We start from the raw sequence: 12,677 nt of genomic DNA, 5'->3' as shown, positions 1-12,677 counted from the left end.
TGATTCTCAATTTTCTTGCAGGCCATTCTTTTAGAAATGTAGTTGATGGGGGGCGGCTAGGTGGCGCAGTGGATAAGCACCGGCCCTGGATTCAGGAGTACCTGAGTTCAAATCCGGCCTCAGACACTTGACACTTACTAGCTGTGTGACCCTAGGCAAGTCACTTAACCCCCATTGCCCTGCAAAAAAAAAAAAAAAGAAAAAAAAAAAACGAAATGTAGTTGATGTTACAGACTTGTTCTTTGTACAGATTTCTCCTTACCTTTTACCCTTTAGTATTTGTTTACTCTATCTGGTCCTCTTATGTTGAGGTTTTTTCTTTTGTCTTTCTATTTTACAAGGATGTTTTTTTCCTGTGAAGTTTCTTTCCCTCGTTTGTCTTTTTCTTTTTAAAAATTTGACACATTTTAAATTATTTTAACTGCCCTGACACATTTGGGCTTAGTTTTGACCATTCTTCCATATTGCTCAAATTCTCTTAAGAAATTCCTTGAAAATATTAAGTTCTTTAGTAATATTAAGTTTCATTATTCTCCACTGAATCATTTCCCTGGATTATCGAAGAAGCAAAGTTATTTTAATAAAATATCTGATGACAGTAGGAAGGAAAAAGAAGATTCTGTGGTTTCTAAGTTCCAGGTCTTCATCTACTCTTTTTTGAAAGTCTTTTTTTTAATGGCATTCTTTAGACTTTAAAACTTCATTAAAAAACTGAAGCTTTTTCACAATAGCCATAGTCTTAGAAAGGAAAAGAAACATATTTCTGGAACTACACAACACCTCTGGAGGGCAAACCATTTAACAGTGTTCAAAGTCAATTTTACAGTAATAAAATCAGTATTCCCAGAGTAAACAATTTCCATTTCTATCCTGAGTAGGCAGAGATGATTTGTGGGTAAGTTCCCTGTCACCTGAGGGAACATGTCATTCTGCCTTACTTAACTTTGCATTTGATCTACTATGAAACTAAAGTTAGAGGAAAAGAATTTTGGCCTCGTTTCTTTGTACTTTTAGGATGACCAAAAAAAAAAGTGTTTGTTGGAAGATAAAGGAAGCTCCAGGCTTATATTAAAAGACTCTCCTGTGATGGTATGATTGAGATTGATGACAGCTTCTACTTGACTAAAATCGGGCCTATATGATCATTATATCATTCTTACCATGACAAGTTATGCTCTTTTTCAAGTCAGAAGCAGTCACTGAAATGTTGTTAGGATCCTTCTCTCACCGACTCTTCTCTACCCAAAAATATAGATACATTTTTCTCTTGTAAAGTTTCATATTCATGTTTTTATAACTTTCATTTTGGAAGTACGTCGTAACCACATTGTGTGAGGGATACAGCATAGAGTTTAGCTAAGAACAAAGATCCAGGCATAGCTCACCTGAACCTGGGACAGTGTCAAACCAGACACGTTCCCATCTCTGGCATGTCACTTAACGGATGGTCCATATTCTGGGTATGGGTTTGCTTCCCTAAAGAGTCCATCAGAGATTCATTTTTTTTCCTCTGAACTTTTGACTCCTGAATATAAACATCATTGATCTTGGGAGGAGGCTTTTTCATTTGGCTTCCAGCTTGGAGGTGTCAGTATTCATCTCTGACCTTTGCTTTAAAATACGGCATTTTAGATTCCCTGTGCTGACTCCCAACGTGTCCATTATGGAGCAGAGGCTGTTGAGTTGTGGGTTGAGTCTTGGGAGGCAGCTAAGAACATCCTATTGATTTTTTTATTTTTTATTTTTTGTACACAGTAGCAGTGAGCTCCCATTGCTTTTCCCTGTTTCCCAGTCTGAGCAGGTAGGCCCCTTGATGAACTAGACTAGTGGCTTAGCTAAGGAAAAGAATGTTTGGCTAAAGCAAGTAGATCCATCCTGTACAGTTCATTTTTTTTTTTTAATCAAGGCTGCTGAAATAAATGGCTACGTTGTTCATGGGGTCTGGCATTTTACAACCTTACTTTCCAGGTAAATCTAGCAAGCATTTATTGTTGGGGGGTAGGGGGATAGGTGCTGTAAAAATACAGATTTCTTTTCCTTTGGGGCCAAAGACTTATTTTAGAGACATTCATTGAACTTGTAATGTGAAGACATTCATTGAACTTGTAATGTGATTTGCTTAGTTCAAGAATGTGTTGTTGAATTGGAAGATCCAAGTTAGGAATATGGTGCCCTAGATTTGTTGTCAAAAAGGGTTTTAATATCTCTATTGTTTTGTGACCCATGATATTTGTTATACTTAGGTATTCTAGGCTTTATCCAACTACAGGTGAAGTATTTGCACATAAATATTTGTGGGCATTGGTTTGTGTATTGTTGTGTCCTATGGGGCAGCTAGGTGGCCCAGTGGAGTGCCAGGCCTGGAGACAGCAAGGCCTTGGTTCAAATCTGGCCTCTGACACTTACTAGCCATGTGACCCTGGACAAGTCACTTAACCCTTTTTGCCTCAGTTTCATCATCTGTAAAATGAGCTGGAGAAAGAAATGACCATCCGCTCCAATATCTTGGCCAAGAAAACCCCAAATGGGGTCAGAAAGAGTCAAGTGCAACCGAAATGACTGAACCACAGCAACATGTTTTATTCAAGTGTGCATGGGAAGAATTTCAACCAAGCTAAACTGTATGCTACCTTATTTTTATTTTTAATAAAATGGTGGTGGTGAGTAGATTACTCTTTTCTGCAGTTCTCTATTTGAAGAAAGGATGAATACTATTACTGTAAATATTGTTTTGATCCCTGCCTACTTCAGTGGCTTCTCTAGATATGTGTGGCTCCAAGGCACTTTTGTGTCTCCTCAGCTGCTATGAATACTCTCAAATACTTGATGGCTTGTTAAATTTTCATTATCTAATATGCATTAACTTAGTTATAATAGCCCTGTTGCTAGGAGCAAAGATTAAAAGAGATTGCAGCAACACAGATTAGTTGTGTCATTGGAGTCAGAAAAATGTGGAGAAACTTCTTCCCTCATACAGAGTTTGTAGTTAGTGTATGATTAATACTAAGTGTGGCAAAAGAAAAAAAGTGGTTTTTTTACTGCTGTCTGTTACATCACCCATGTGATTTCCAAGGAATGTCTACTTGGCAAGATCCTCCTAATTGTAAACATATAGTCCATACTTCTTCAGAGATCTATAGATGTGATAGTACTTGTTTAAAATACCACTATAGTTTAATTGCCTCAAGATTTATAATTGGACAACTTGAAGAAACTTGAAAGACATGAGTCTTAATATGATCTCACATTGTAAATATTCCTTAACTGTGCGCCTAGTGGTGGGCTGAAGTATAATTTCTAAGATTAAGAATTTGCCTCCAAACAATACAATTTGATTTTAAATTTTTGTCTCCATCATTGAAAGAATGTGCTAGTGCCTAGAGAAGTTCAGTGGGCCTAGAGATAATGCATATGATGCAGATCTCAGTGTCATACTGTTTCCTATGTTTGCTTTAGTAATGTTTGTCAAGCTATCACAGTTTTTCCCTGCCCCTGGTACCATAACAACTTAAATTCTGTCCCTAGGTCTTGTCTAAACCCTAGAAGTGTGTCTGTCTGTGTCTGTCTGTGTGTGTTTGTGGAGAGAGAGAGAATCAGAATTATTGGCACATGATCAAAGAATATCAGTTTTTTCATATGGAGTTGTGAAGATTGTGGTTTTTCCATATCTAGCGAGCTTTAAATCTTAAATATATATATTTTTTATATAATTATTTTGTGGAGTAATTGGGGTTAACTGACTTGCCCAGGGTCACACAGCTAGTAAGTGTCAAGTGTCTGAGGCTGGATTTGAACTCAGGTCCTCCTGAATCCAGGGCTGGTGCTTTATCCATTGCACTACCTAGCTGCCCCTAAATCTTATATATTTGAAGGGAAAAAATAAACCAGAGTCTAAGAACCTGCTTTTGGTTTTCTGAGCAAGTAGAGAAAAGGTTCTGAGAATAATTTAATGGGAAAGCAGAGTGATGCATAGAAAGAATTCTTAGGGTCGAGGGTGCCCACACTGTTACAAGATAGATGTTTTTGTCTCTACAAATTGGCTGTACTTGGTACTAATCAAAATAGAACATTAACTGCATTATATTCATGTCATTTGGACCTGGAATTCTTTATTATCGACATGTTCCTAGGTTCAGTTGTGCCTTGGTCCTAAGACCCAAGAATAAAATGGTGCCATCCTCTTACAAATGACTCTTTTTATTCTTCCTCCTGATCAGGATACCCAGAAAGCCAAGCAGTTCTTGCCTTTCCTCCAGCGAGCTGGTCGTTCTGAAGCTGTGGTGGAATATGTTTTCAGTGGTTCTCGCCTCAAACTCTACTTGCCAAAGGAAACCTGCCTCATTACCTTCCTGCTTGCCGGTGAGTTTCATGTATTTTCCCAAGCACTTGACCTCTTTTCACCTACATCAGTGGTATTTGCATTCCTTCTAAATAATCGGGGGCCCATAGAGAATCCGTTATTTCTAACTGGCAGCTGAGGCTCAGAAATTTAAATGATCCTTGGATTTATGAAGGGAAAAAAAGCATCATTTTAAAGGGGTGTCTATGGCTCTCTCTGGTTTCCTTTGCTTCGCCCTGCCTGTACACCCTGTAACCTAACAACTGGAACTGTGGATATCGTCTCTTGAAGCGGGATTCTTTTATATTTGAAGACTATGATGACATTCATTCCTTCTCTCCTCTCAGAGCTTACATGATGCTTTCTGGTTTTGTTTGCCAGCATCACTGCTATTTTGCCAATGGGCTCTGAAAGTTGGGCAGGTGATTTACCTTTTCTCTTTCTCACTACTCTGGGAAATGGGGGGTAGACAACTTCATGGCAGCACCGAACACACAACTAGAGTGAAGAGAACTCCAAATTCATTTTGCCAATGAGAATACTTCAATACATGAAAAAAGCTATGATCTCATTGTGAGTACTCTTTCAGTGTAGATTACAATTGCTCCATAAATTGATAAGTGATTTGGGACATTAACTGTGAGCTGAAAATTTCACAAACCTAAAGCCAACCTTGTATGTGAAGCTTTCCTAGTAAAGCTATGCCAGGTCTTAAATATTGCACTTTAAGTCTGTTTCCTGGCTGGTACCTAAAAGCCTTTTATGCTTGGTGTAGGACCTGCTTGTTTTCAGCTGGTATAACCTTCAAGGACCCAGGAATGATCACCCTTCTTTGGTACAGTAAGGCTTTGGAATAGGGCTGTTGTGGGAAACTACTGACAGACTATTTGATAAGATTCTCCAGGGCGGTACTACCTACTTGAAGTTCCTCTCCTGGCATCTTATTTATGGGAAATCCTCAGAACCCTTGTGAAGAAGCTAGTTGTTTTCAGACATCCTAAGTCCCAAACTTTTTATGAACCGTTGGACATGACATACCTTGTTTCCTTCCACCACCTTAGTATTTCTCTGTTGTACTAAAGTTGATAGGCAAGAGAAAACCTGCCTCTCTCATCACCACATATGCATCCCTCTTCTGTGTTTTATAGAAGCTTAATATGTCCCAAGCCAGCAAGACTGTGAATCATGCACTTTGAGCAATTTCCATTTATGCACTCAAGGAGCAAATTGCTTCATTTCTTCTCTGCTGGAAAATCATAAAGTTATTTATTTACGATAAGTATTTCACAGAGGCTGTTGTCTATAAGGGAAAACCATCATTTTGCCTCACTCCCTTCTCTTCACCCATCTTTGAACACTTAAGAGGCATACTTCTCTTGTTATTGCTGTCCAGGATTCCTCATAACTGTATTAACTTTTTGAAAAGAATTTGCTTTTATGAGGAGAAAAATGAAGATGCTACTTGTTATCCCCCCATGTGATTACTTTGTTTTCCTAAGAGGCATGTATCCTTTTTTTTTTTTTCTTTTTTCAGTAAATGTGCTTTCCTGAAGCTATGGGTAAGCAAATTTTGTCCCCTTCTCAAACCTCAGTAATTGGTTTGAGTTATAGGAAATAACTCTTTGCAGACTACAGGATTGAATCACATAGCTATGACCCCACTGTCAGTTCTGTTCTAGAACCCTTAAGAAGTTAATGATCAATGCAGTGCCTCATATTCCTTTGAGTGATTAATTAAGAGCAATCAGTTCCTGCTCTTAAAGAGGAGGAGACACTCCAGACCTTGCTAGTGAGCTAGGCTTTAGTCTCTGGATGGGTGGGCTCTAGCATAACTGGGTGAATGTTATCATATTGAGTCGATGGTCCATTTCCCCTAAGATTTCTGAACAGAAAGGAAAAGAGGTTATACTCTCTGGGGAAAGTTGGCTACTCTCATATCTTATAGGGGAAAGAAAACAATGAAGAAGAAAACCAAATACAAAAGCAACTAAATAAAGCTGGTCCAATTCTTAGACCTATCAAAATTATGACACCTCTGTACCTTTCTGTCCTAGGCTATCGGTTAGTATACCATCATAACTTGGCTTAACTTTGCATCAGAAATCGCATGACATTTGTACTTAATAAATTATTTCAACTCAAAAGACATTTCTTTGTATTTTGAAGGAAACAACACATGCATATTCATTAGCATTTAAAGTTTTTTCCCCCTCCGCAGCCACACAGCGTGGTTATATATTAGTTGAACTTCAGTATCTCAGAGAACTGGATGAATTTCCATGGTATTCCAATCCTCATAGGCATAATTGACAGAGGTACAGGTCTTCCTAACTGCCATGACTATATTCCATGGAAGAAAAGAGCAAATACTAATTCCTGGTAGTCTTTAAATCAAGAGACAAGCTTCTAAATGCTGAGTATCCATCCTGTGGGGAAGAAGTGGGTATGCTTTTAACTTCTGCCTTTTTCCCGAAAGGTTTCTGCATTTTGGAGTCTTGTTGGATTGCTCTGGAAGCCAGTTCCCTTACTGCATGGCCCAGAGGCTCTGAGAGCAGAACAAATAATACTTAGGTTGTCCTTTTGTTGCCTACTCCACATGCATCATGACCTCATTGGTCGGTTTCCAGAGTAAGCTGAGGAGCTAGGTTGAGTTTGTCTTTCTAGAGACCAACAGACAGTGAATTCATAGCTTAAAGCAGCTTCTCACTTCTTTTCTTCCTTGGCTAAACCTCAGCATGAGTATTTGCTAACATCTAAATAAAAGAAACCATAATGACTGGCTGTGATACTTGTGACAAAGCCCTAGTTACCAAATGGCTGTGTCTGTGTTGTTTGTTTGTGGGATTCGTGGATTAGAAAATCACATTGGAGAATGAATGGGCAGAATATTTTTCCTCCCGGCCTTGTCTCTTCTATAAAGCTATGAGTGTGTTTGAGCAATGCTCTTCTTCCCAGTGATAACTCTCTTACTCAGGGCACTTGAAGGGGAATATCTCTGAAATTGCCAGGAGATAGCTGGGTTTCCTCCCCCCTCATTTTCTTTCCCTAATCTCTGTCAGATTCTCCTGCCTAAGAACACAGATCCACTGTTTGTTAATTAGTTTTCACACTTGATCATTTCATGTTTGAAAGGGTTTTAAACGGAATTTTCCAAAATTTGTAAACCTAGGCATTTTGCTCCTGTGCATCAAAGCCAGGTGATTAGAGGATTTGGGCACCTCTTTCTTTGCTTTGTAGTTGCACCTACAGAGCAGGATTTGGCAGGATTAGCGTAGGCAACTTATGTAATGGGTTCACCTGGTCACTCTCTTAGTAGTTTTAAATTTTAGCTTTAAATTTAAATAGTTTTAAATTTTGACTGCTTTACTGGGTTATTGGATTCAACAAGGATCCCGAGAGATGGTTTTCTTTTGGACAGATTTCTTTGTCAATCAGTATTGAGTAAAGCAGTTCCCTACATGTTGCATTTTCTTTGAGTAAACATTTGATAACACATACTATTTATAGATACTGTACTAGGTTCAATGGATACAAAAACAGAAACAAACAAACAACAGTCCCTTCCATCAAGGATTTCACATTCCTTCTACTGGGTGATACACCAGGAAAACACATAAAGTAAATGGAGGGTAATTTGGGGAAAGAGTTAGGGAGCACTCGAACTAAGGGGTTCTGGATTGTTTTCCCATAGGAGCTGGCATCTAGTGTGAGTCTTGGAGGAATTATGAGACAAAGCTAAAGAGGAATTCTATTCCAGGCATAGGCAGCACTACATGCCAAGGCATAGAGACTGGAAATGGAATGGCAAGTTCAAGAAAAGATCATATTATTTGGCTGGATTGTAGAGTTTTTCAGGGGACAAAGTAGGAAATCATACTGGGGCCAGAATAGGAGCGTTTTAAAATGCCAGCCTAAGGGATTTTCTATTATTTCTTTTTCTTTTTATTGTGAGGCAATTGGGGTTAAGTGACTTGCCCAGGGTCACACAGCTAGTAAGTGTCAAGTGTCTGAGGCCAGATTTGAACTTAGGTCCTCCTGAATCCAGGGCTGTTGCTTTATCCACTGTGCCACCTAGCTACCCCAATTTTCTGTTATTTCTATGCAGTAAAGAGTCACTGGAGCTTCTTAAATGGGGAAGTGCCATGATTAGACCCATGTCTTTGGAATATTATTTACTTGGCAGTTTTGTGGAAAGTATAAAAGAGGAGAGACTGAAAGCCATTAGAAATTTGTTGTGGTAATCCAGATAGGAATAAATGAGAGACGGGGCAGCTAGGTGGCACAGTGGATAAAGCACTGGCCCTGGATTCAGGAGGACCTGAGTTCAAATCTGGCCTCAGACACTTGATACTTACTAACTGTGTGACCCTGGGTAAGTCACTTAACCCTCATTACCCCACCAAAAAAAAATTGGAATAAATGAGAGCCTAACAAGAATTGTGGCCACATGAGGGGACAAACAGCAGCAGATGTGAAAGATGATATAGAAGTAGAATTGACAAGGTCTGGTTAGTGATTTTTAGGGCAAAGAAGATGCCATAAATGAGTCTAAGTTTGTGAACCTGGAATAACTAGAAGAACAGTTTGTCCTCAACAGAAAAAGACCTTTGTATGGGAGAGTTGGGTTGCTATAGAGGGAAGGATAACTAATTCCATTTTGGATTTGTTGCGTTGGAAATGCTGACAGGACATCCAGATAAAGATGGGTGTCAATGAGGAAGTGGTGATGTGAGACTAAAATTATTCAGAGATGAGGCCTAGATGTATAGATTTCTGAGCCATCTTCATTGAAGTAATAAATGAACCATTGATAAATTATGAAGTCATCAAGACAGAGTGTAGACAGAAAAGAACTGGATCCAGGATAGAAGGGGAGATGCCGTTGTCTAGTTGAGAGCCTTTCACATAGAAACAAACAGATGATGAATCAGCAAAAGAGACTGGGGAAGAATCAAACCAATAGTGGCCTCCTTTGTATTTGACTACCGTGTGTATCTCTGTGTTTGTGTGTGTGATATACACACATATATGTACATATACATGTGGCTCGGTATCTATATATACAGCATAAATATAAGAAGAGCATTTGGTCAAGTGGCAGTCACAAGCCTAATTTCACAGGGTGGAAAAATGAGTTGGAGGCACTTAGTGGAGACAAACATGTAGGAACATTCTTAGGAATCTGGCTACCAAAGGGAAGAGAATGGTAGGATCAAGTGAAAGTTTTTTGAGGATGAGGTAGGGAGACCCAGGTATGTTTGTAAGCAACAGGGCCTGAGTCAGGAAATTAGGAAAGACTAAAAATGTGTGAGAGACACAGAATATGTGTGTGCCTGAGAGCAGGGTGGGGGGATGATAAAGAATGGTATCCAGGGCACAATAGAAGGGTTGTCTTTGATAAGAGTAAAGGTCACCTCTTCCTCAGACTGGAGGGAATGGGAAACTGTAGAGAGATTTGGAGATTTTGAAGTTTAAAAAGGGGGAGAAGAGGGAGCTCACTACAGATGGCCTGTTTTCTTAGTAAAGAAGTGTCAAACTTGCTCAGGCAAAATTCCCAACCAGATTAAAATGTAATTGGGAAATGTTTAACAAAATAAAAATATTACATAGAATAATGTTAATTTGTGGTATTCTCAGTAATTTTGGACACCTATTTAAGTTTGACACCGCTGTATAGGGGACTTGAGGCAAGAATAAGACGTTTAGAATAAGTGCTGTGAAGATTATGCCTGGGATTCAGTCAGGACGAATAAAAGAACTGCCATGCAGCCAGTGGAGCTAGTTTGGCAGAGCTGCATACTTCAAATTGGTTTTCATCAGAACTAAGTAGAAACAGAGAAGACAGTGGGAATTACCTGAGTGTTGGAGTTTGGCAAGCTATGAATGACATTCAGAGATGGTGAGCAGTTTAAGGGTGAACTGGTTTACAACAGGGTCAGTATTGTTCTCGCAGTAACAAAAGGCCAGGGAAGTAATGGACTGGGGTGCTGTAGATCTTTGTGAGGACTAAAACTAGTGAAGAATAGATAAGGGGATAAGAGATCAAGAAGAGCTTCAGAATTCTGGGTCATGGAGGTAGTACAATTTTAAGTGATGAGGAGATCAAAAGTATAACCATACTGCTCTGGGCTGAGGTGAAATCTTATAGACCATGGGAGTTTAGATGGTTAACATGCTGGAAAACCAGAGTGATTGGGAGGGGTGTCATCTTTGTATTAAGAGGTGAGATTATTGGGGCAGCTAGATGGCGCAGTGGATAGAGCACCGGCCTCAGACACTTAAACACTTATTAGCTGTGTGACCCTAGGCAAGTCACTTAACCCCAATTGCCTCACTAAAACAAAACAAAACAAAACAAAAAAAAGAAGTGAGATTATTGATGAAGAAAAAGGCTGAAGTTAAATATCGAAGCCCTTTTGGGAGCAGGAAAGGGAGGGGAAGAATGACTTGGGAGTCAGTATATGACTGGAGCAAGCATTTGGGTAGGATCATATAGGCTGGTGAAATTCAGACTCATGGCAGAATTGCTTAAGTAATGAGGGGCCTCACTCTACGCTGGAGGGAAGTGATTCTTTCTTCCTTGTTCATTTTTTGTGAACTCTTTGGGCAGGCAGGCCCACAGCTTGATAGAGTAGCAGGTGGCCTGAACCAGGTGGCTTCTCTGTCACACTCCCTGCACCCCTGTATGTGGAGTGATCAGATGGGAAAGCAGGTGGGAAAAGTTAGCTGTACCTAGCAGGTCATTGCTTCCTGAGCCCTTGCCCTTTAGTCCTCTAAGCACCTGCCTTTGGTTCAATTGGTGAATAATTGACCTTTTGCAGTCATAGCCAAAGCTATTCAAGGTCCTGCTGCTCTGGCCTCTTCCCATGCATATTTATTTCAGCCTAGGACACAATCACATCAAGTTCTTGTCTTGCATTAGTAGGGTAGCCAAAATCACTGGGCAGCCTACATTTGTATAAAAGCATCTCTTCCCGCCCCCAGTTTAATAAGTCTCCTCCATTTCCCTTGATTAGAACAAAGGTCATTCAGTTTAGTTTGTCTTCACAATTACCACGTTTGTTATGTCCTTTGAAAATAAGAGAAACTGAGGTACAGGAAAAAGAAATCACTTAATCCCTAAAGTCACCTTTAAAACACTGATACATTGATAATAAAGTCTCTTATGACTGTAATCTTTTGATGTATGCTTCTTGGGAATCATCATTCACACTGATGGCATAGTTTAGGAAGTTCATTTGATAGCTGGGGGCACATTTTCCAAGCTGGGTTCTGCAAATCCAATGTATTAAAAAAGCTAGTTGAGGGGCAGCTAGATGGCGCAGTGGATAAAGGTCCTGGATTCAGGAGTACCTGAGTTCAAATCCAGCCTCAGACACTTAACACTTACTAGCTGTGTGACCCTGGGCAAGTCACTTAACCCCCATTGCCTCACCAAAATATAAACTAAATTAACTTAAAAAAAAAAAAGATAGTTGACCTCCCTTCCTGATTTTCCATTCCTGCCAAGAGTATTAGCATCTCATGCATCATCTGTTCTAGAAATCTCAGAGCCATCTTTGAGTTCCCATTCTTTCAAATTCTGTCATTTCTACATACTTTCTCACATCTTTTTACTTTTCTCAGATTTCAACTTCCCCTTTTCATTCAAACCCTAATTATGCTATTTCAATAGCCTCCAAACTAGTCTCCCTGCCTCCAGGCTGTCCCTTTATCCAAACCATCCAACAAGCCACTGCCAGATTAATCTTTCTAATTATCTTCCTCTGATCATATCCTACCCCCTTAAAAATGATTTTATATTATTTGCTGAATAAAATCCAACTTCCTTAGCCTGGCATTCAAAGGTTTCCAAGGGTACACTCTCACATCCCTTTCCTGCAGTATCTCCAACCATTTGCTTTCATATACTCCAAGCTATAGTCAAGCTGGTTTATTTGGTGTGACTAAGGGGACATCCTCTACTTTCCCACCTCTAGGCTTTTCCTCACTCTGGGCCCTCCAGCCAACCTGTTTAATTCCTATTTACCCTACAAATTCCAGGTAAAATTCTCCTCTTTGAAGCATCCACAACTCAGTCGTCTCCATGTAGCCAACTTCCCATAGCACTTTATATATACATATGCGTATACACGTACATCTAGGTGTACACATAGGTATACGTATACATGTACATGTACAATCTGTGCATTGCATCATAATAGTCTTTCTTTTATGTGGTTGTGTTTCTCCTCTCCCCTACTAGATGGTAAGCTCTGGTAATAGGAGCCTTGTTTTGTAATCTTTCCATAATCCTCCTTACCTGGAAGAGAGATTTTTCAAATTAGGTGCTCAGTAA

General features: G+C 39.6%; 1 protein-coding gene across 1 annotated transcript in view; it reads left to right on the top strand.

The window, feature by feature from the left end:
- The window catches only part of SND1 (staphylococcal nuclease and tudor domain containing 1), a 486,824-nt gene that overhangs the window by 300,293 nt on the left and 173,854 nt on the right, over positions 1-12,677 (top strand). Inside the window, exon 15 of the mRNA XM_043965422.1 lies at positions 4,218-4,359. Coding sequence (XP_043821357.1) covers positions 4,218-4,359 — 142 coding nt within the window. The remainder of the gene's footprint in view (positions 1-4,217; positions 4,360-12,677) is intronic.

The sequence above is a fragment of the Dromiciops gliroides genome, chromosome 5 (genome assembly GCF_019393635.1).
Source record: "Dromiciops gliroides isolate mDroGli1 chromosome 5, mDroGli1.pri, whole genome shotgun sequence".
NCBI lineage: Eukaryota > Metazoa > Chordata > Mammalia > Microbiotheria > Microbiotheriidae > Dromiciops > Dromiciops gliroides.
This window is presented reverse-complemented; position numbering and strand designations above follow the sequence as displayed.